The sequence below is a fragment of the Gavia stellata genome, chromosome 6 (assembly GCF_030936135.1).
Source record: "Gavia stellata isolate bGavSte3 chromosome 6, bGavSte3.hap2, whole genome shotgun sequence".
In the NCBI taxonomy this organism is placed as follows: domain Eukaryota; kingdom Metazoa; phylum Chordata; class Aves; order Gaviiformes; family Gaviidae; genus Gavia; species Gavia stellata.
Window position 1 is genome coordinate 3,019,529 of NC_082599.1, and position 23,940 is coordinate 3,043,468.

General features: G+C 47.3%; 1 protein-coding gene across 1 annotated transcript in view; it reads right to left on the reverse strand.

The window, feature by feature from the left end:
* The window catches only part of WNT9A (Wnt family member 9A), a 54,919-nt gene that overhangs the window by 10,550 nt on the left and 20,429 nt on the right, over positions 1–23,940 (reverse strand). The window contains exons 2-3 of the mRNA XM_059819029.1: positions 7,020–7,279; positions 2,772–3,034 (exon numbers count right to left, since the gene is read on the reverse strand). Coding sequence (XP_059675012.1) covers positions 2,772–3,034; positions 7,020–7,279 — 523 coding nt within the window. The remainder of the gene's footprint in view (positions 1–2,771; positions 3,035–7,019; positions 7,280–23,940) is intronic.

A 23,940-nucleotide genomic window follows, 5' to 3' on the forward strand; every position in this document is an offset into this window, starting at 1 on the left:
GCAGCAGTTAGTTGGTGGTCAGCTTCTTTGGAGAAAGACAAGTAGAGGAAACATGCTGAGTTTCATATTTAACCCCCTACCTTCATCAAATAAAGTATCAATAAATTCAGCACGGGAACCTAGTACTGCCTGCTGAGCAACTCTCATCCTCCACCAACTCCGCACTGACAGTGGGACCAGGAGGAAAGAAGCAGCTTGAACCTGATATTAATCTACAACCAAGTGTAAGCAATGTCAGAGAATCCATCAACCACACGAAGAAGTTCAATGCTCAGGCTTCAAATCAGTTTCAATAATTTGAAATCTTAAGCAAGGGTTGCAAGTTTTGACTTTGCAATTACAAACTCAGCCTGGGTCCTCATCTCTGACTCGAACATCTATCATCATCTTCTTAATGACACCATATTGTGCCAATGGTTTACGTCCACGTATCCTGACTATATAGACATGTTCTCCTGATCATGAACCACCATCCTCTTAAAAGGTTCCTTCTCAACATGCAGTTTGCTTGTTCTCTGCCTGGCTTCATGGTGATGTTGTGAATCTGGAGGGCTGCTTGGCTTGCCTTTCAACCAGACTAAGGTACAATTATTCTAGGAGCATAAACAGAGAAGTCATTTCAACTGCTGCTGCAAATAGGCAAGGAAAGCTGTCAGACAGCAATACCAACTCGACAGACACGGCGTGGGTGGACAAAAATAGGAACACCGGATCACTGACCTGCAGCAAAGGTCTTTGACTTGGATTGCCATGAGGGCTCTCAGTGTCTGGACAACCGTCACAACTGTTACTCAGCTGTTTAGCTGTAGATATTACACTAGTGCTTAGAAATCACTGCCAACGAACCAGAGCCTGACCGTGCCAAGTAAAGTGGAGGCAGAGGATGCAAGAGAGTCCCTGACATCTCCCCTTCCCCGGGGAACTAACTCACACTGGGATCAGGACAAGAAAGGGCAGGCAGAAAGGGGAGATTCACTCCCTCCAGCTCATCCTTGGAGTTCGTTTAGCTCAAAGTCACACAGACAGCGTGGAGCAGAGATGACAAATAAGGACACCTAACCTAAATCCAAGACTGAGTCTCAGCCATATGGGTATCCTGACTGCAGCTACTGGGGTGGAGAGCACTGGGAGTTACGTCACGTTCCTTGGGCAAGTTTTTTAGCCCCACTGCTGGAGGGGAAATATTCATGGAGTTACAAGAACATGTCAATGGCATCTAAAGCCACAGCCTTGTAGGTTTTGACAAGACTGTATTATACAACTCTGGAAAGGGAGGAGAGCAGAGACATCTCAGAGCAATCTCCAGCATGAAATCACAGCCTCCATGGACCACCTTCTCCATTTTAGTCCCATCTGCTACACAGCCAACTCCAAAGAGTTGGGACAGGCCCTTGGGAACAACCGACCACAAGGATTAAAACAAATTTCATCACCCTGCAAAGCCTGTTTCACACGCCAAGGAGCTGCAACAGGAGTTCAGAGGCACTGAGCCTTTTAATCCAGCGGCAGAGAAGCTGTCAGCCAAAGCCAGACACCAGCTAAATCCAGGATATTTCTAATCCTGATCTCAGCACTGTCTAGGAGCATCTGGTGGTGGGGAGAGGGGGAGACATTTTGCTGGCCAGCACTCACTGGTGGCATTCTCCGATGCCCCAACTCTGTCGCGAGGAATGACATTTTATGCATATGCACAGGAACAACTGAGCTGGGGTGGCGATTCCTAGAATGCACAACTGGCTGGGCTGCATTTGCCTGGGAAACTGGAGACCCAGGTCCCCCATCCCAGCCCCAACCCTCCATCCAATCACATGGACAATAATAAGGCTCAAAGGCTATTTATAACCTTACAGTATGTCCCCCTTCGAGGTTGGCGCAATGAAACACTGATCCTAAGCACCTGTGCTAGCCAGTCTGAGGGATTTTCATGTTCGAGCAACTCTAGGCTAGGTACAGCCAAGCAGATTATGGGAGAAGGTGGAAAGCCCCTTCCTTTCCCCTCTCCTGCTGCGATGACCCAGCAATTACAGACACTTTGTCCTTTACATCAGTCCTGCAGGGAGGCCCCCGGGCAGGAGGGTAAAGCCTCATGGGAGGAAGAGGGAGTAAAGAGCAGAAAGCCTTCCAGCTGAGAGGATAAGGATGGGAAAAAAAAGAAAAGAAAAAAAGGAGGAACGACACCCCCAAGCACTGTCAGCTGCAAACCCAGCAGCTCTAGGCAGAGTGGAAAGCTGCCAGAAAATCAGGCTGAAGGGACTTTCAGGACTGAGGTCAGTCAGAGAGGAATATCTCCACCCTGATTCCCTGCCAGGTGTTTGTCCAGCCAGTTTTAAAGAAACCTGGCTGTGGGGATGCTACACTATCCATGCTCTACTGAACTACTGCAAGAAAAGCATCCCTCAAGCTCTCCTGCAGCAGCGTAAATCCCTTCCTCCTTGTCCTACCTCACGTGAGCCTGGAGAACCTGCCTTTCCATCCCTTTGCAGTGTAAGACCCTCTCCTCCTTGGGCAAAGCCAGCAATCTTTCCCACCAGTTCGTGTTTTCTAGACCTGGACAATCCAGATTCTTTTCCCTCTGGTTTCCCTCCGATGCTTTTGCACAACTCTTGAAGCACAGTGACGAAAACAGGGCATAGTCCCATAATTGAGACTTCACCCCTCCAGCAGAAGGATCACATCTAACACTCCTGTTTCCGCACCCAAGTGCGGTACCCTATTGCCCCCACAAACCCCACAGCAGCTTGAACCCCTACCCCGAGCAGTCTGCAACGCACCTTCATGCCCACGAGGTTATTGTGGAAGTCCACCCGGGCTCGCAGGTCCTTGTTGGGCTTCCTCCCCAGGAACTCCTTGACGAACTTGTTGCTGTATTTCAGGTTGTCGCCGCAGCCGCCCCACTGCCAAGCCTCGCGGTTCTCCAGGTCGGGGGCCTCGTCGCAGGTGCAACGCTCCATCCGCCCCGCGCTGCACGCCTTGGCCATGGCGTGCGTCAGCCCCGCAGAGGAGATAGCGTACAAGAAGGCTGTCTCCTTAAAACCTGCAGGAGAGAGGAGGCGGCGGCTTTAATTGCAGCTGGCGCAAGGATTAAAAAAAGGAAAAAATGAGGAAATGGAGGCAAAACCTATTGTGAACAGAGTTTGAGCAACGGCAAAGCATGCCAAGCTCTATGGGCGTCACTGATGGTGGAGAGGACACAGTGGAGAGCAAGGAATGATGGACAGAGGTGGCACAAGCCAGGATTCAAGAATGCAAATGAAATCTGGCCAGCTCCGTGGCTGTCATTCTGCAGATAGTCTCTGCCTGAAAACTAAAGAGATGAGCAAGAATTGGACAGGCCATGGAGGTACCATCACCATGGCATAGCAATACTGCTACCAAGGGGAAACCAAATAGCAGGAACCCAGCATAGACTTTCCATCTGATCGTTGGGCTAGATCTTGAGAGCTCCTTGTTCTTCTCTCTCCCCCAGAAAAACATCCCTGGGTCCTAACTCCAGTCCAACAAAATTGTTAAACAAAAGGCACCTGAGGGTGCACATAGCAGCCAGCCTGTCACCCAACACAGCACCTCACTCAAATGCCTCAAAAAGCAGTTTACACCTCAAACCTTCCACACACATTTTTTTTTTTTTTTAAACACCTCCATGCTCACCTGCAGGGATACAACAGCATCTGCTCCCCCAATAGGTAAACTGAGGCTCAGAGAGACCCATGATTTCAATCCAAATGATAAAAGCCAGAAATAAAAAGCAAACACATCAGTATTTATAGCTCCTCATTCTCCGGCTATGGAAGCTGTGAACGACTGCATATTTGAGATGCAATTCCAGAACAGCTTTGGATCCAACTCAAGAAATCCCCCACTCAAAAATAACACAAGTGGATGGTGACAGTAGTGGATATATCTGTAAGCTGGTGTGTCAACCAGGGACATGCAGAGACACTGCCAGGTCATTTTTGGAACTGTTCCTTGGGAGGTTCATGGTAGTCCAAGCAAGCTCATGGGGTGCTACCCTGGGCCGTCCCCAGAGCCTGCCTTCCCCAAAGCACTCCCAGGTGCACAGTGCTGAACTTCAGCAGAACACAGATGAAAATCCAGTCCAGAAGACTGACGTTTGGTCCTCTCAAGGGGGCTGACTCAAACCAGACTGTGGTAGAAATTGTCCGATGGTTCTACTGCTCACCTGGAAAAGAAGAACAGGAACCTTTCCCTCATTGGAAGGAAGGTTAAAATAAAAAAGGCTCAACTCCACACTTGCTGGAGACACTGTGAAGAGTTGTCAGGGTTGAGAAACCAAATTTGGTTGGGTTTTTTTTTCCTCTTTGTTTAATCTGAAGTTAGACCATGTTCTCTGGCACCCCAGAAACATCTTCAGCATTGCAAACTCTCTCATTAGGAGTGGTGGGAGAATTCTTTACTTAATTCACACAACAAAAACTCAGGGGAATGCAGATGACCAAACTCCTCTGGGTAGAAAATGCCTTCTAAGAAGCTTTCACCTTTCATAGGCTGTTTCAGCTTTTTCTAGGTCACACCTTATGTCAGACTGTCACATGCCTGTCAGAGGGATGCCACTGCTAGAGACATGCTCCCAAGCCTTCATGCTCCTGGGTTGTAGAATTGGCCTCTTGCCACCGCTACTACTTGTGCTATGAAATAGAGAGGTACCAGTGTACGAACAGAAAGTCCTCGACGGAATAGGGCATGTAAACTCTCCTCTGAGAGTCTGAGACACTGCAATTAGCAGCAAACAGCCTGGATGTGGTCCAGTTTAGTAGATAGCCCGGATCTACGACCTGCTTGAAGGCCTCCTGGCTTGAAGCACTGAATTTAGAGTGCTTGTCAAATCTCAGCAGAAAGTCAGTGCCATGCAACCACAATGCATACCAGGTTTGACAGAAAGCCAGGAGAAATGGTTCATTTGCCAGGTTCTCCCCCTCCATCAATCTTCCCATCAGCTTTGGCTCTACTCCTCCCATTCTCCATCACTAAAAGCCTCACAAATTCCCGGAGCCCATCAGCACAGGTATCATCTCGCCCGCAGGCAGCTGAGGCGGCTTCCAAGCAAGTCCATGTGACATTTGGCTCTGGCCAGATTTAAAGCCATCTCTGCCATGCACTATTTGATTGCACCAAGATATTTGGTAACAAGATAATGAGCTTTAAATCAATGCAGGCATTCTAACCCCCAGCGCATCGACAGCCTGCCATCCGCGGCTATCCAGTTTCAGCCATTTCCAAAATTGTTCGCGAGTATCCAAAGAGGATAACAAGTCCCTTAAACAATCCCCCTGTTATTTTAAGAAACGGGCTGCATCAGCCCAAGTTGCAAACCAGCAGCCAGGCTGTTCTGGTGACCAAGTGTAAAAATGGAGGGAGAAACTTTTCTTAAGTGAAATGTCGGGGGGGGTTTTGCCTTTTTTTCTTCCCCCCACCTCTTCTTAAAAAGATGTAACGGTTCTGAAGGAGAGGAAGCAAGCCCACACCGACGTATTTGAATAGCTGTGTCTTAGCGGGTGATACATGTGCCCCTTTACCCTGGGGTATCGCTTGCCGCAATGCTGAACCAGGAACCAGCAGCTCGCGGAGAGGAGGAGAAAGATTTACAGGGCAGCGTGCTATGCCGCGGGAGCAACATTTGAAGGATTTACAGCATCGGTGGAGGGCAGAGATGTTGCAGGGGCATAAAACATGGAAGAATGAGACAGCAGGCAGAGCTTTGCAACCCTCAGAGCTACAATTTATTACACGGGGTCCTGACAAGGGGTGGGGGCTGGTTCTCCATGGTGTTTTAAGGCAGCTCAACTTCAGGCTGCTTTGAAACACCCCTTGCGAGGGCTGCCCGCGGGGACGGGCACATCTGAAGGAACAAGCCGTGGCCTCCAGGTGTCAGCATGAGAAAGTGCTTGGCTTCCCCAAGGCGCCTCTAATCCAGGGACTCCTCTGGCATGCGGGGATATTTTTAACCATCTTGCAGCTCTGGCTGGACCTCTTGGGTTTCATGAGGACTTTCCTTGTTTCCACCGCAGTCAGTGACAGTGCATTAGTTAAGCCCCAGAGCTTCTGGATTACTCCTTCTCACTAATTAGCGAGGGAGGGCGCTTTGCAAACCTCTGCTTGAGCATGTCGGACCCTGGGTTTCTAGGTCCAGCTCCATCGCTGAGTGTGGGACATTCTGGAAGTCACTAAAGCGCTCAAGAGCCATGCAAGCTATCTGTAAAATGGTCCTGCTGCACCGTTAGCGTCAGTCTAGAAATAAGAACTGGATTTTACTGGGAGGAAGCACGAAACTGGACTATGAAGTAGCACAAAGGAAGGACAAAAATACCACCTACTCCTACAATACTCTCTCAGCTTCTGGTCATCTCCACCTGAGCTGCCAGGAAGGGGTGTGGGAATTCCCCACTACTTACATCCAGGGAGCTTTTCCCTGGGTAGAGCAGTAACAGGACACACACGTTTGCACGCTTTGCCCTGCTCTATGATAGGGCTCCCCTTGCCCCCACTAACAGAACAGTCCTTTTTGCCTTATTTCCCTTAACGAGGCATTTTCTCAATTTCTTTCCTAAAAGGTTGACATAATAAATAGGAAAAAATAAAATAAAAAAAGAGGGAACAGCTTTGGGAACATCAATACCTTCCCCTCCCTCCAGCAACAGCTCAACTTCCAGCAGAAGTGAGGAGGAACCGTAGCTGGCTGCAGACACACACGAACATCTCCAGCCCCCAAGGAGAGGAGCCATGGCCAGCAATGGGAAGCGGACAGGGGTTGCTTCACTAGCAAAAGCACATATATTACTGCCATATAGCACATCCTTTGCCTGTTGTGCACTTTCATGCAGCGATGAGCTGAGCCTGGCTGTGTCTTTACCTTCTACAAGCTCTTTTTGGACCTCTGGGGAAGTGGTGACCCACCACTGGCAAAGGATGCACCAGGATGGCCACTCTGAAAAATGCCAGGGAAGCCGATGGGGTGCAGGGGGTGTCAGCACCCCTGACTGATCCCCCCCCACCCCGCTCACCTCTCTTTAGCAAGCTGGCCCGGTAGCGACCCTCGAGGGTGCAGTTCCAGCGCTCGAAGCGAAACTGGTACTGGCACTCCAGCGCGCTCATGCTGATCGCTTCCATAAGGGTCTCGGCCACGCCGGGGTCCCGCCGGCACATCCTGCGCTGCTTCTTCTCCAGCTTCAGGCGGTCACAGACTTTGTAGTGAGCTTTGACGGCAGCTTCCTCCATTTCTGAGGTCAGAGGGAGGATGGTCAGGGGTTCGTTCCCCGTCAGCCTGCGGAAGAACAGAGGGGCACAGCAGTGAGGACAGAGAAATACGGCCCCATGGTAGAAATGGGGGCTGTGGTGGGATCGGGCTCTCCCCAGCTGAGCACGCACGTGGACTGGCCGATGTCTGGGCAAGGGAGTGATTTTACAGCAAGGCTCTCTCTGCAGCGTGTGCGCAAGGTGGGAGCGAGAGAAGAAGGGTAAGCAGCAATATTTGGATTTATGTTCTCTACGAGCTCTCACAGAGCTTGTTTGGACATAGGACCTCGGCAATCTCCACCACAGGACTGTGTTGAAAACTGAAATAGGGAAGAAATAATTGAAGGTACCTAACTGCATGAACTTGGGAAACTAGCAAAAATACAAGAGCACTACAGTCAGTCTCCTGTGCATAAACAAAAAAAAAGTTTTTAGCACATCAAGCAGAGCCAGAACCAGCTTGGGAAGGGATAGAGGGTGATTCGTCCCACCAGACCCCAAGAGACACAGCGAGAAAGCACGTACAGCCACCCTACCCTCAACAGAAGAGATCCTTACATAAAACCTAGCGAGCCACAGCCTGAGGCTTGAGAGCAGGATATGCTTTTCAGGCGATACTGCCAAAAGCTTTTACAAGGGAGAACAAGCTCAAGACCTAAAAAATGACCTGAAGAAATACGTGTCCCATTGCCTTCTCCCCTCCCCTGCCTTCTCCAAGCACAAGGTCTTGACTCGTACAATGTGCAACAAAAGAAGCCAGCGTACTGTTCCCGGTGTCAAGTGACGAGCTGCTGGAAAAGGACCAGGCTGGCATCGGCCCCGCAGAGCAGAGAGGCTGCAGGAACATCTGCTGGGCTCATGAGCAGTTTGTTGGCCAGGCTGCCCGCACCCCGCTTTCCTGGCTCTGCCCTGTTCCGGCCAGGTGCCAGTCCACGCAGTCAATGGGAATCACTATGTAGGGTTTCAAGAGACCTGAAGACACATTTCCCCGGCCAAAAAGGAAGAATTGCTTAAAGCCAGAACTGAAAACATGCTGGAACATTGCAATCCTGCACAGGCGAGGATGGGGACAGGTCAGAGGCTCAGACATCCCCATCACCGCAGGATCACCAGGGTAAATGGGGTGGTGGGCACAGAGGTGAGCACATGCTCACCCCCTTCGCTGAATGCAGATAGATCCTGGAAACCCTTTAAAATCCCACATGTCCTACAGGAGCGGTGGTTTGTTGTTTCTTTTTTTAATGAGGATTTCTCTCGAATCAGTGGGATGCGTTGTGCCAGGAGCACAGCCCCAGAGGGCAAGCAGCTAGGATGCTTTAACTCCCAAACCTCCTTCCACAATGGGCACAAAATCCTGACCTGAGCCACAGCCAGCAACATCCCATACAGATCCAGTCATTACTGATGATTTAATGAGGTGAGAAAAAAATTGCTGGGTTTGGTTGGTTTTTGTTGGGTTTTTTTTTTTAGGGGAACAGATATAGGCAGGGAAATGTTCTCCTTCAGTTACCTCCAAAATTATTAGGATTTCAAGAAAAAAAACAGTAATAGTAAAAATTAAGTCAGAGTGATTTGTGGGAAACATGGAAAACTACTGTAACCAGTGTGAATTTCCCAAAAAATAGGTTTTTCCCCAAATTCTGCTCCCCCAAAATGATAAAATCATCCAAAAGGCCAAACAGCAAGCTCCATCTGAAGCACTGACAATGTTAACCCTTACATTTTTGCTCTGTCTGGACCGGGACAGAGTGTGGACTTGGGCTTGACTGCTCCCCGAGGAGACAGGACATCACCCAGCCCTGGCACCTCGCTAACCAAAGCTCTGAGCAGGCTTGTTCATGAGAAAGGTGGCTTGCTCTGAGCTTCACAGTAGTAAAGAAACATCCAGGACATTCGTTTCTGGCCTTCATCAATACTTCGGCTCTGAAGGTTTGTTTCTGCAAGCTTTCACAGTTGGTGCAAGAGATAACCTCAGCTGGCAAAGGAGAGAGGAAGGCGTAAAAGCATTTTCTACAGCTCCCCCTCCTTAGTTTACCTTTCCAACTGAGCACGTACTGTTCAGCTAAATGTTCAGGAAAATATAAGCTCCAAGTATCATGTAGCAGATGGCTATCGCAGTGAGGAGGGATACAGGAATTGATCCTATGGCCAAGATTTCTGCAGAGCAATTGGTGATTTTGAATCCCTTTCCCCTTAGATGCTTGGCTTTGAGATAATTCAAAGTGTAGTTGCTGATACATGCAATTGGGCTGTGCTATCTCCAAAGTGGGTCCCAATAAAAGTCATGTAAATAAAAGCACAATAAAGTGCCAGGAATAGGGAGAAGGTAGAAAATAGGATTCATGGTGCTGTACAAAGCCAGAGGACAGGCTGCCAGCAGCCACTTACAACTAGTGGATGGTAAGTCCTGGGAAAAAATAGAAAAGTGAAGCATTAAATGGACCAATTGTCAGCAACATCCATTTTCACTGCTCTGTACAAAAGGCTTAGGTAGAAGTTCAGCAGCTCTGACATCTGCGACACACGGGTCACCACCATGGTGAGCTGAGAAATCTGGGCCAGCATGCAGACACCCACCTCACCCCTTCCCGAGAAAGCAACCCAAAGACAAGACACCAACCCGGTGTGCTTATAGGGAAGGCAGAAGACGACCTTTTTCCACCTCCTGTTTCCTGACCCACCTCTGCCCTGCCCTTACCCATTAGAGAGAAGGGGACATGAAAACCCAAACTGGTGAAAAAGAAGTCATGCAATGCGCATGCTGAACAGAGACACGTCCATCACTGCCTGGCTCGTTGCTTGGACTAATTTCACTGGCTTTCAAGCTGGTCTGAATCAGAGTGAAGCAAGTGAATTAGGAAAGCATCTCCAGAACAGGACAAGGAGTAAATTTACGGGAAAGGGGCTTTTCCTAGCCAACAAGCAATGAAGCTCTTCCAGGTGAAGACCTCCATGAGTGAAAGCAGCATGCGTGCACGCACACATACGTTTTCCCTCCCCAGCGCTGGACGCGTGCCCATTTCAGCAGGGGGGACCGATGCAGCAGCCTTAGCTCTGCACACATGTTCCAGCAGCCCTGGGAAGAAAGGTGAGGTGGCACTTTTCAGAGCGTGGCATCAATAATAAACAAGCACAAGGCAGAGCCAGGGAGAGCCAGTGCCCCCACCTGAAATGCCGCCTTGGAGCTGCCGCTGCATGGAACCTTTATAATCCTATAAAGCCCTTTTATGCAACCTAGGCTGAGTGAGGTCCCGTAAGGCAACGGTGTCAGTCGGATGCTTTCTCAGCTCCTCACAAAGACTGAGCTGTTCCTTCCAAGGAAATTTTTCAGGAAGGGGGGGTGTTTTTTATTTTATACGTACCCGATCCACAACTGTTACGATTAAACTGCCAGCCTGCACTCTGTGCAATTGTATTATTTTGGATCAAGGGGGCTGAGCATGAGGTGAGTTTGTCCACTAGGAACCTGGAGAGAGACCAAACAGCGCATCGCACGCAACCCAGGAAGCTTTAACTATCTGGAACGGCCTCTGTGGAGCAATATGAACCCATAAAGTCAAGAGACTGTTTCTGCTTCAGAGTTTGACCTAATCTGTGCACCTTGCCTGACTTCTGCTCAGAGTGGCACACTTGCACTGCCCAGACCTCAGGAAGGACCTGGTTGCTCAGTGCCATACCCACATAGCTGAAAGGAACCTTTGCAGCATCATTTGCACTATTCTCCTTCCAAATCTCCTTCCAGTTCAATCTGCCACTAGCTTGAAGCCAGGAAACCAAAAAGTTTATTATCACCAGCTGTAAATAGTAAGGCCTATCCAGTTTGCACAGACACTACCGGTGGCATTCGGCTGCCTTGGTTGCGAACTTCATGTCAGACATCGCTAATTGCTTTGCTCTCCTGGAGTTCAGACTCCAGTCATCCAGGCTTGGGAGAGATGCCAAACACAGCCCCTTCCACAGCACAACTCACACCGATAGCTGTGTAACCAAGTTTTATCTGTAGCACCATGGAATTATTGCCCTTCCAAAGAGGCAATTCAAGGTGGGTCCTGCTTTCAGCTCATCTCGGAAGTCAAGAGTTTTTATTGCCTCATCAGCTCGCTCCTTCATCAGTGTCCCTATATTTTCCCTTGTTTAACTGGGGATTTTCCTGATGAGAATTTGAGGGGGACGAGACAGAAGACATGCTAAAGACTTTCCTTTGTAAGTGCCGCCAGAGACGTGAGCCAAGGTGAGCTGCTTTCCTGCAAGGAAATGCCTCTGCTATACCCGCCTGGAATGACAGGCCTGCTGAAATATTGCATTCCTATCCTGGCTCTTCCTTCTCTGCCGGGAGATTTATCTTTGGTACATCTGTACAAAGACCGAATTGATTCTATTTTCACTTTTTACATGAATGTTTTTTCCTGCAGTATTGCTACTCTTCCAATCATTTTTCTTCCTTTTCCACCACTTCTTCCCTTTAAGAATTTTTAAAAGTTTCTGAAAAGTTGACAACTTGCACACTAGCCTTCTTCACTGCAATACCTAAATTAATGACTCCATAACTCAAGGAACCAGACTGAGTTATGCTGGACACCAGGCCTATATTATTACTTTTTGCATCCAACAACTTTCCATTGCCCTCTCTCCCCCACCATCACACTCCCACACTGTGAAGAAGCTTTCCTAAATTGATTTACCATGGTCCCCCCATGCTGCAAAAGGTAATTGCTATTTGAAGTATAACAAGCCAAAAGGCTAGAAATAAGGAAGAATTTTTTTACAGTGAGGGTGGTGAAACACTGGCACAGGTTGCCCAGAGAGGTGGTAGATGCCCCATCCCTGGAAACTTTCAAGGTCAGGTTGGACGGGGCTCTGAGCAACCTGATCTAGTTGAAGATGTCCCTGCTCACTGCAGAGGGGTTGGACTAGATGACTTTTAAAGGCCCCTTCCAACCCTAACTCTATGATTCTTGGCCTTTTCATAGAATCATAGAAAACTGAATTCCATGGTGAGTGATGAAGACTTGATATTTGGGGCGCTCACCAACTTCATTTCTGCTCTTTCCAGAGCTGTCAGAAGCATTGGTGTATCCCCAAATCATTTGGGATCAAAGAAGGCTTTCTCCTCTTTGCTACTAAATAATTAGTTCTATTTTTTTTCTACCCCTCAAAGTCAGAACTAAGTATTTTTGCTCCAAGATGCAGTGCTCACCCAAGCATTCAGACACTCATGGCTACTTTGTTAGACCACAAAATCCAAAGACACACATGCCAGTTTCAAAGTCCGCTGCCATTCACTGAACTACAAAGCCAAAGGTTTCCTACTTTGGCTAATGTATACACATGCAAAAAATATCCCATATTCCTTTAAGTTCTTACCAAAAAAAAATAATGCAAGGTATTCTCCAAACCTCAGCAAGGATTTCTCTGCTTCTACGATACCCTGCCATCTCAGCAAGCATTAAGTCCCTTCATGAAGATTGCTCTGTTAGAGGTATTCACTTCTAGCTCAACCCTTCCCCAGTGTAATTTTTTCACCGATATCCTCTGGCATTGTGAGGTGACATTGTGGGGGTCAAATAAGGTGACAGGAGGAAAAGTGTTTCTCCCAGCCTGGAAAACATAGACCATCTAGGACTTTACAGGACAGAGCTAAACAGCCTACACTCCACCTAGAAATCAAAAACAACTTTGCTAAAAACTCTGTCTATCCTGGTACTTTGCAAGGCTTCCTCCCCTTTTCATCATCCACAGACCACTGCCCCTTATGCACACGCTAGTTCTTTTCCTTCAAGGTCATTCCTAACCAACTCTCTGCTTTGTGCTCACGTCTCCTTTTTGCTTTCTATGTCATTCTCCACAAACAATGGTGTCTTGCTGTTGGACACCATTAAACAAAGCAAAAAACACATTTGGAAACTCAAGTAATGAATACAGCTATTCTCATCACAAGTATGTCCCAACTGCTATTTTGATCCTTACCTTCCTCTCAATAGCACAGTACACACACCCAGAGCTTTTCTTGAGGTGGCAACCCCTCAAACGTGGGCTTCCTCATTAGTCAATAACGTCCAAATCTCAGTTGCAGCTTCTACTTGCAAAGAAACATGTAACAGACCCCATCACGGAGACCACTACATTACATGCTTCCACCAACACATGGTATGGGCAATAGCGCCTTGTAACCTCACTGCTCGCAGGTGGAAAGCAGCCATACCCCTACACTCATGCTCCAATGAAGAGCACGCGTTTCAGAGGGGAATGCCTTCAAGTCCTTGGTTCCGTTTCTGAGTGGTGGGAATTAGGAGGATAGAGAAGAGAAAAGCTACAGCAATGGGGGAATTTCCAACCCAATAGATCCCACTTACCAGGGAAAGAAGCATTGGTCTCCATCAGACTCCTGATGAAGTATGCTCAAACAGATTTTCTTTTTTTTTTAGGAGACAAAAGGGTGTAGATTCTTGTAGGCTTCACTCATTCAAATGTTCTTCAATTACTCCTCGCCTGGATAGACCTACACAGTGGTTTCCTCTGGGATCTCTTCTCCTCTGAGCATCTTGGGCAAGAGGATGGAGGAGTGGGCATATAAGGATCCTGCTACACGTACCTACCAGGCTCTCGGGCCCTATCAAGAGTTACTTCCAGCATCCAGCAAAAAAAAAATAACAGCTGCTTCTGGAAGAATTTGCCGGTGCAAATCTCCAGCTCTTCCCTTTCCAACACCGCTCTCCTGAATGCTTCTAGCACTCCCAAATCATTAAGCTCTTTTCAGGTCCAGGTGTTACCACAGAGATAATTTATGTCCAAGTTGCCCATTTCAGCCTTAGCTGAAGTTCACACAGAAGTCAGAGGACTTCTCTCAGGCTGCTGAACGCAGCAGTCCAAGCAAGTGAAATCCACCCCTAGGCCAGCTGTCCTGCACTGAGAAGAGGGCTGGACCGCAACACCCTTACAAAGGAGTTGTCACATCAGTTCAGAAGGGATTTTTCTGTGAATGGGACAAGACACAGATGGTTGCCTCCCAGATACAGGGTGGTTGCTGCATGTATAAATAAGCTTCCACGCAATTTCCTGCCAAAACATACCCTCAACTTCTCCTGTACAACTTACCAAAAAGTTTGGCACATAGTATATGAAGGCAAAATTTAGTAACCAAAGGAAAAATACTTCACTGAATGAGCAGGGAATACGTGACTCAGTTCAAGTGTGGAGGGTTGGAGGTGTTCTCGTTATGGTGCATTCCTGCGTAGGACCTATGGGACCAAGGTGCCATGAGGAACAGCTATTTTTGCACTGTGGCAACCAGAAGCACCACAAGCAAATACTTCAAGCTGCTGCAGCATTTCCCACCCATGCAAGGCAGGAGACCCACACAGGTTATGAAATACAGCTAATAGCACTCCGTTGAAGTAAGGAAGCGTTGCCTTCCCTTCTGCCTCCCTTCCCCGTGCGAGGAGGGCACAAGCAATCACAGAGAAACCCCAGACCAGAAGAAGGAATCAAACTTGGGTCTTTCAGCCCTTGGTGGTGTGCCTGAACCACAAGGCTGAGCTACCTCGCCTCCTTCCCCCCCCCCCCTCCTTACAACAAACCTTATTCAGGAAATTTCCAGTCCACCAGAGCAGAAGACATTTTTATTTTAGGCAAATATCCGAGTGGCAACATTAAGATTCACCAGCATGCAAACAATACAAGGAGAGGGCAAATATCAGGACCAGCTCTACAGGTACGTGCAATACTCCCTTGCAATTCCCGTGGCTTGTGCTGAGCAGTTCCCGGCACCAAACCGCCTGTAGAAAACACTGCTGGGTTTTTGAGGAGGGGGTGTTCAGTTTTTACAACTCAATGACTATTAGCTGCCCTTGGCCGGGAGGTCCCAGGTAGCTCGGCCCCAAGAGCTGCCTGCAACCTCATTCCACTGGAACAGCCCATTTTGTCCACAAGCCAGCAGAGATGGAGAAAGGAGGCAGGGAGGGGGGGAGAAGAGGAGGGGAAGGTTGTTTCCTCTCCCCTTCATCCTCTCAAGAATGAAACAGCAATCAGCGAGATTTATGAAGGATTTTCAACACAACTTAAAACCGGCCGGTGAACCGCGGTGCCAGTGGAATGCACGGGCCAGGCGGCAACAGGGGCTTTCACTCCCGATTTAAGACGGCATTAGCTGTGCCCTTGGCAGCCTGTGCCAGGAATTACCCCCCGCCCCGCTGGCACCCCCCCTCCCTGGCTGGACAGCTCCCAGACCCCCACTGGACCCCCACCCCACAACCCACCACTGCCCCTTATCCCAGCCACTGCTTATTTTTATTTAATATTTTTTTTTTTTTTAGCTTAACATCATTTCTTTTGGCGTGGGTCCCACGAGACTGTAGGCAACGTGTAGCTGTGAGTTTTGGTGCAGGGAAGCAGTTAAGTGGGGAGCAATGCGATGGAAGAAGATGAAGAAATAAGCCTGGAAAAGAAAATAAAAGGCTTGTTTTAACCCGTTTAGCTCCCCATAGCATGGAGGAAGGAAAAAAAGAGGTTTTCAGAATATTTTCCATGATAGGATGAATTAGTGAGAGATGTGCACGTGCACAACACATCTATGCCCTATAGTAACACCTCCTTGCAGCAGGGAGACAAAACTACAATAAGGTAGGGCGTTTGGTTTAATTGTTGTGGGCTTTTTTTCATTTGCTTGGGGGTTTTTTGTGGGTTGGGGGTTTTGGGGGTGTTTTTTTTGCGGGGGGAGTTGGGTTTTTTTTTTTTTTTACACTGCTGAAAATCCTGTCATCCCAGGATCCCATTCCCAACCAGGGGATAGAGTAGTTCATCTTAATCTAGAATTGGGCTTAAAAGCTCTCCATGACAAAAGACAAGGGACATTTCTAGATCACACTTACAGAAAATATACATAACCACCCCTCCCCCCGCCTTGCTTTTGAACAGTTTTTGGTGGGATTGAGGACCAGGAGAAGATCATCAATGTAATGGATCACACAAAGGAATACAGCAAAAGAATTTATACCAGATTTTAAAGACAGCAGACCAAAGGAAATGGGCCAGGTGCTCAATGACATGATTTTCTTGCAACAAAGAGTTGAGCCATATGCAAACGCTGTTACATTAGCGCCTACCATGAAGCCTGAACTAACAGCCAGAAAGTCATCTGTGCTCTAAGCCTGCAGCAGTAGTTTTGTTTTTCTGTTCCAAGAAAAGGAAATCCAAGTTCTTTTTGGTAGCTTCCCTTGTCTGGGGAGAGTTGCACATAGCAAAGGATAGTTAGCATTTGAAATCTAAACAAAGAGGACCAAAAAACCCAAAGATGTTTGTTTGTTGTGCTTTTTGCACTGCTGCTGCTTTATATTTATTCCAGCAGGTTTACAAAGACAACAGCGGAAAGCATCACACATGGGGTAAGGGCACACCTTCACAAGGGCAGTTCCAGTTCCTAGAACACCTCCCATCCATCATTCCAGCTCAAGCTACTGACCTGAAGCCTAACCAAGTCCTGCAGATCTGCCCAAGGCTGGGGGTTCCACAGGGAGCACTTTGCTCAGGGCGATGCAGGGATCAGACCTGCTGACTCAGGCCAAGCGCAGCATTAAAAAAATACTAATAAATGCAAGACACTCCAAGAATGGAGCCTGTTTTCCAAAGAGCGCATTATTAAACTGCAAGGCTCATTGCCACCGGATGTTGTGAAGCACAAAAATATGAATAGATTCCAGAAGGGATTAGACAGATTCAGGAAAGGGAGGTTCACCCAGGTGGGTGATGAAACGTGAGGGCTTCAACACAGCCCCTGGCTCAGGAAGCCTCCAAACCACTGACTGCCAGGAGCGAGCAGGACATGCCAGGAGACACGTCACTTGTCCCACTTCTCCTTGGCTTTCCCAGATGTCCATGCCTGGCTGAAGAAACCTTTGGTTTGACCCACTATGGCAGTTATGTTCTCAGCGCCAAGACAGGAGCCTGTAAGAGATGCACTGCAGGACCTTGCTTCAGCTGCAGCATTTAACCCACCTGCAGCATTTAACCCTTTGGATGACGGCAAGAACCAACCCAGCGGAGTCAAGCACACGCCACGCACTACCACGTTGCAACACCATGTCGATGGATCTGTACATCCAGAGCACCCCGCTCTTTCCTCGGAGGAGCTATTGCTGCCGCGATCGCTTTTGGCAACCCCACCTCCGCGGTCCCAGCAGCAATCCTGCCACGTCCTCAGCAAGCCTCCCACCCACGGCAGCCCTCAGCACGCCGGGACGTGGGCATGCCTCGCACGGCTCCAGCGACAGCGCGGCCAGCCATGTGTTAGTGTCAGTCTCTCCCACCCACCCCTGCCAGGGAACGCATCTGACTTCGTAATGAATCGTCCATTTGTCTCCCTAACACCTCAGCCAGCCCTTTTGTTGAGCCTTTATCTCCCAAATTTAACAGCTCCGCAGCACACATCGTACAGCAGGACTTGGCCTCTTCCTTTCCCCCCTCCACCAGCCCGTCTGTCGGATAAATCGCGCTGTCCCTCCCGAACACTGCCCGGTCTGTTCTCGGCAGATGCTGCAGTTACATAGCTGCCCTTGCCCAGACCACAGATATTGGCAGCCAGGGAAGAAAATCCTTGGAGCCAACGCAGCAGCTTCCCTCACTGCCTGGAGATATCCCTATGCACACACATACTCAAGTAGCACAGCAGCTAAAGAGAAAATAAAGGTTACTCTCCAGATGACACAAATCTCAGAACCTGGGAGGGCTGAAATTGAACCTTTGAGGGAAGCACAGAGAATGCAAAGAGCTCCTCGAGTTCATTAGGACAGAAAAACTGGAGAATGAGCTTCCTCCTCCTTCCCCAGCCATAGCTTTTATATTCAGGACCTAGAGGTAGGTCCCAGCTGGAAGTACAGCCTGGCTCCTAATCAACTTCTGGACAAATGACAACTTCTAGAAACAAGCATGCACATTCAGGCAGAAGGGGGTTTTCACCTCCTCCTCCCCTCAAAACATTTTTCCCAGCCCCTATTTTATATCGCACGGAGGTCAGCTCCTGGAGTATTTAGATGGTTGGGCGGTTTGACACATCATCTGATCTATTTTGGGAGCAGTTTACGGCTCTGCAATTCCTCCCCTGCACAGCAGCGATAGCTTTTCCACTCTAATGTCATATTATCCTCATGGCAGGTTTAAAAACTAAACAGGTGAAAAAACAAACTTTCTGGGCACTGGAGAGAGCAGGATGCACGGGAGACAGATTACGATGTTGGGATGGTACAAGTTTATCTGCATTCTGAGCCCCAACAGAACTAACTGTGAACGTAGAGGCTGGTTCCTCACAAAACCCAACAGGAGGATAGTCAAAGGCTCTTGCATAAAGGTCATCCCATGACAAAAGGTGTCTCATGAATGTCTTTCTGAAGGAGCTTTGCAGTCCTGCGGTTTTACAAGCCTTAAATGAAACTTCAATGGTCAGACCTCCAGCTATGCAAACTAGCTCTGGCCAAGGTTTCAAACTCATCAGATAAGGATAAACCACCACTGCAGGAGATTACATTCTCACTGATGTATCCTAGAGTAGGTTCCCATGAAGCCAACCAACATCACAGACTTACTGTCTTCTGCTCCAGATGCAAGGGCACTGCATAGTCCTCCCCTCACTGCCATCCATTGAACAACATTGCTCTCTTTCTCTTGATCTCCTGCAGCACCCCAAAACACCACTCCTTCACACCACTATTTGCCCCAGCAAGCGGAAGAGGGAAAGAATAAACAATGTGAACATCTCCCATCAATCTCCCAATGTCCATGCACCACCATCAAGAAAGGCTCAGTCCACACCATTACAGGAACAGTGCAACCCTTCCTCAAAGGATTGGATCCATGCACAGTTTTGTGGAAGGGGAGCAGATGCTGTAACAGTGGCTAATCACAGGTGATGAATTGATATTGATAGCCAAGACGTCTTTAACAGACCTGTGCTGCTGGCAGGACCCTCGCTTACCTTTTGAAGGTGACTGGACTACACAATACCAGCAAGGACCTCAGCCAGACCTACCTTTGCCAACACTTCAGGTGAACACCATCAGAATACTTGGTGACTTCAGCACAGACATCTTTCTTATGATACTATATAGTGTTTATATGTACAAAGAGTCACATTAACCAAAGCACTATAGCGCAGGGAGACCCAAAGCTTTATTCTGAGTGCTGCTTAGCAGACAGGACTGCATATCATCCATTTTCAAAGCAATGCATTTGTGCTCAGCAAAAAAAAAATCCTTTATGCGTTGTACTAAAAAGGCACGTGGGGCACACTCAACCAAACAGTATTAAGGAAAGCATTTCCTTCCTGTATTGATCATCCATCCAACTAAGTTGAATTAAAAAGGCAGGGGGGAGGACAACAAGCCAAGTGTTATATATAGCAAATTCTGATTAGATTATGAAACTTTAAGAAGATCTTAACAAGTGGACAGTGTGCGTTTTACATAATTAGGCTTGTTACTTATAAATGCCTTCCATAGTGCCAATGGCAGATTTTCACCACCTAAAATAGCCTAAAGCTGTTGGATTCAAGAACTCCTGCCATCCCAATTTAGATCAACCAAAATACAGAAACCACGAGGTGGTTTCGTTACACCAAGATTAAGAATTGAATCAGCTCTTGTGTGCCTGGATGTTGGAAGGGGTAAAAGATTACAGAGGGCAAAGACGTATTATGGCACACTGCACCTCGCCAGCCCAATCCTTACCAAATAAATGTGAGAGCTGTTCTTCACAATATTTTGACAGATTTCAAGTTACTTTGGGGGGGAAATAAAGCCGCACTTTAAGACTGGACATAAAGATGCAGCATTGTGGAATGCCATAGTTGCATCCATATTCATTTAGCAAGGAACTGTTCCCCAGCTCCACGAGACATATGCTTCACGAAGCTGAGATTGTTTCACCTCGATTCCAAGAAGCTCAGAACAGGCCTCGAGTTAAAACCACTGCCTGTAAAATACGACCTCAGAAGTAGCAAACCAGGTGAGGAAGCCATTTGATTTTTCAAGTTGCTCATGCTTGACAAGGAAGTCCCAACAAATGCAGGGCTACACAAAGTTATTCCTAACGCCAGTCCCTACACCACTCTTTCCCAGTGCCTGCAGACATCTAAAGGGACAAACATTTTCAATTCTAAGTAAAAAGTGCAGGAAAACATGCCAGAAAGCATCCAGAGGAAAAATTGTCTCAGGAGAAGAGGATCCACAGGCTTAGAGTTATCCCAGCATGCAAACATCATCCAAGACACCATCAACCAATTTGTGCAAGTTCCCGTTTTCTAAACCACCACAAGCAGAGCAGAAAGACGGTCCTTAAATCATTGGTTACCCAAAAATTGCCTTGGAGGTAAGCTATGAGCTCTGTGGGTGCATACTACATGATGCCCTATCTCCACCTACTGAATAGTATTAAGAAATACATAAAAATGCCATGATGTAACATTGAGTATGCCATTTCAATATGTCATATCATGGCCATTTTCAAGGACTGAAGGGGAATATGGTGGCCGTGTATCTAATGCAGCATACAGCCCTGAAGAACTTGAAGAAAAAGGAAAATACTTGCCCTTTCCCTTTGTCTTAAGTTTTACTCCTTAGACCCCAGAAACGCCATTGGGTCCACTCTCCACAACAAATCTACAGCGCAGGATTTGAATCTTTTCCTTTAGAAAGATTATCAAGTTACAGCTGAATGAATGGTATAAGGTTTCAACTGACTATAGTGAGGTCAGAAGTTCCAACTGAGAGATGTCCCATTAACCTACACATTTCGGAAAAACCAACAGGGAAGAACAAAACCCATCCAGTACACTTTCTGCACTCAACTCTACAAGAATGACCCGGGTTGATACTCTGCCTTACAGAATAAGTTGTTTGTGTGGTCTGAAAATACATGACCCATCTCCCAGTCCAGGGCTGGATGACCAGTTTTTCCCAGATTCACAAAGGCATTTAGCTGACATCTCAGTTGAAATAATTATGATCTATATCCCTAAACTCCTCTAGAATGCAGAATGCTTTGGAGTCCATAGGTGAAACAGATGAAGAGATTTGAAAGTTTTGCATCTAAGTTATTCCTCGTGAACGCCTTTGAGAACTAGAAGCAGAAGAAGTGAAAAGAACAAAATCATTATATACAAGTGACTTGCAATTTAGCCACTCAAGGGCCAGGAAATATCAGCATAATTACGTGTATGCCTTAGGAAATCAATTCTATCTAAAAAGGTTATGCGACCACATTCGGCAAAGGAGCACTGCATGAGATAGATATTCTTTTCCAAATTCCCATCTAGCCGTCATTCCCTCAGGACAACTAGATGGAAAGGAGGCAGGGGAACACAGGAAGAACAAACTATGATCTTATGAGTATCACGTTGGAGAATTAAAATCCATTCTAGCAGGGCCATGAGAGAAGACAAATTCAGTCAAACAGCTTTTACAGTTGTTCACAAGTCATTAGCATGCCTCATTTTCCAGGTACTGAGTCTTTGGGTTTCCCTAGTGATGACAACTAAACATGGGATGACCTATAATAGTTCTAAGTACTCAGAAGTAATGGAAAGCAAGCTGACTTTCAGCATCAGAAGGGATGCTGTAGATAAGTGGACTCTTGATAGCTTTCTCTTTGAGCTCTCTGTCTCAGACAGCATCTTAAAAACACCCATGAGGAACCAAATGTGTTTTCCATCGAGTATGAACCTGGATAATGTGTTCTAAATAAGCCTTGGGGCCATGTGGTTAATGAGAATGGTAAAGAGAAATATTTAGTAATTGCCCATTCACTGAAAGAGGCAAGGATTTGGAGAACAAAACCTGCATGCAATCACGAAAAAATTCCATCGCAGTGTGCATGCACAAAAGAGATGATTTAGGTTACTCGCACAGCTCACCACTGAAGATTCCCAAATTAAACTGTGAAGCCTTACATTAGCAGTAACTGTGTATTAAAAGGTGTCTCCAGATGCTTTAGGTGCTGGCATTAAGTCACACTGCTTCTGGATTAACTTGCAGACGCACTTCAGTAGTTATGCTCAGTTTTCACGTGCATTTGCCAGAAACCGTGTTAAGCACTACAAGGGACAAGCAAATTCCAGGGACTCCAGCCTATATGTGGGGTGTATATACATCAGGGAAATCCTGTGGCATGTATAAACAATTGGATAATAAATCTATTTATGACAATGCTTTAGTGCAGGTGGAATTTGTTTGACATGGAAATACTACAAACAGGAAAAGAAAAATTAAGAAACCCCACATTGGGCATATTCTGTAAGCTTCGCTGTAAGTCTTCACGAAAAACCTGTATCTTCCTTTTCAGTTTAGCCCTTCATATCCTAACATGATCAGTAAGAACACTGAGAACCTGCTCCCTGGACTACTCCATCAACAGATGCTCATTAGAGCAGCTCCAGCCTGAAATGAAGTTTCCATCTGTCTTCAAAAGGCATGTGGGCTTGCTTTACAATTCCCACATCCCACCTCTTTCAGTGGGTCTGGAGACTGAGTCATCATCCCCAGGATGATACAGGGCACAACTATATGGAACCTATCAGAATTAGAGCCAACAGGCTAAAAAAATATTAAAAGCAGAAAGATCTAACTTAATTTCCAAGTGTCAAAGGTGCTCAGCTGTACAGTGAAATCTCAAAAAACTATAAGCAGCGATACTGGAACAGGAGTATCCAAGAAAAGAAACAACTTCCCTATAAATAACAGCAGGTTTTCTCACCATACATGAGAAGCAGGACCAGAGCTGTCCAGTCAGTGTTAAATAACATGCAGAAGGCAAAAGTCAGGGCAGAAGTTAAAAGCTGGCTGAATCAACTGGACCCCGCTTGCACTCCAATTCAGCGTGAGTTGTTTTCCCTTGAATCCTGGGGCAAAGCGTATTTGAAAGGAGGAGTGTGAATGCAAGTTAAAGGGAAATAATTAGGAGATTCAAGGAAGTTTTAAAGTTTAAACAGCCATATAAGCCAAGATGAGATCTCTTTGGCCTCTTCTACAAACTGGAACTAGAATTCCCAGCGCTTTAAGCAAATTACTGCAAAACAGCGTTGCTGAAGCAGCAGCTGAAACCCTATAGCACTGCGACAAAACTTGGCTACGTTCTCCTCTTAGGTTTTAGGTCCTTCCCTGGTAGACGGTATCACATTCCCCTTCCCCTTTCTTCGTCTGCGCTTGAGACTTTTCAGTTGGCCCCGTGTCAAGAAAGCTGTCCCACCCCCAGCCTTGGTCTCTCATCCCTGCAAGAGCATGTGCCTTCCGCCGACCTCCCCGGCTCCCTCCAGCCCTCCCTGAGGTTACGGAGGCATCCAGCATCTCCTGACCCGCATCCCCAAGGGACACTAACCCACAAGTCTCACACCTCACTTCCTTGAAACCCCGCGAGCGTGGGTTACACTTGCAATTCTTGCAGGCTGAACCACAGGAACAAGAGTGGCAGTATCTCACTTGCTTTGCCAGCTCTCTCCCCACCACGATCCCCAGAGTGACGTTTGTTTTCTCGGTGGTGGAGAAAGGAATCCCTCTAGTTTACCCCTCTCCAGCCCCAAAATAGCAGCGGTTGAAAGTGCCCCAACAGCATATAACTTGCATATGCAGCTGGAGCAATAAGAAATACTGAAACTAAAATCAGGGAAAGTCATTTTATTTTACAGCAAAGGAACAACCGGGAGACATTAAC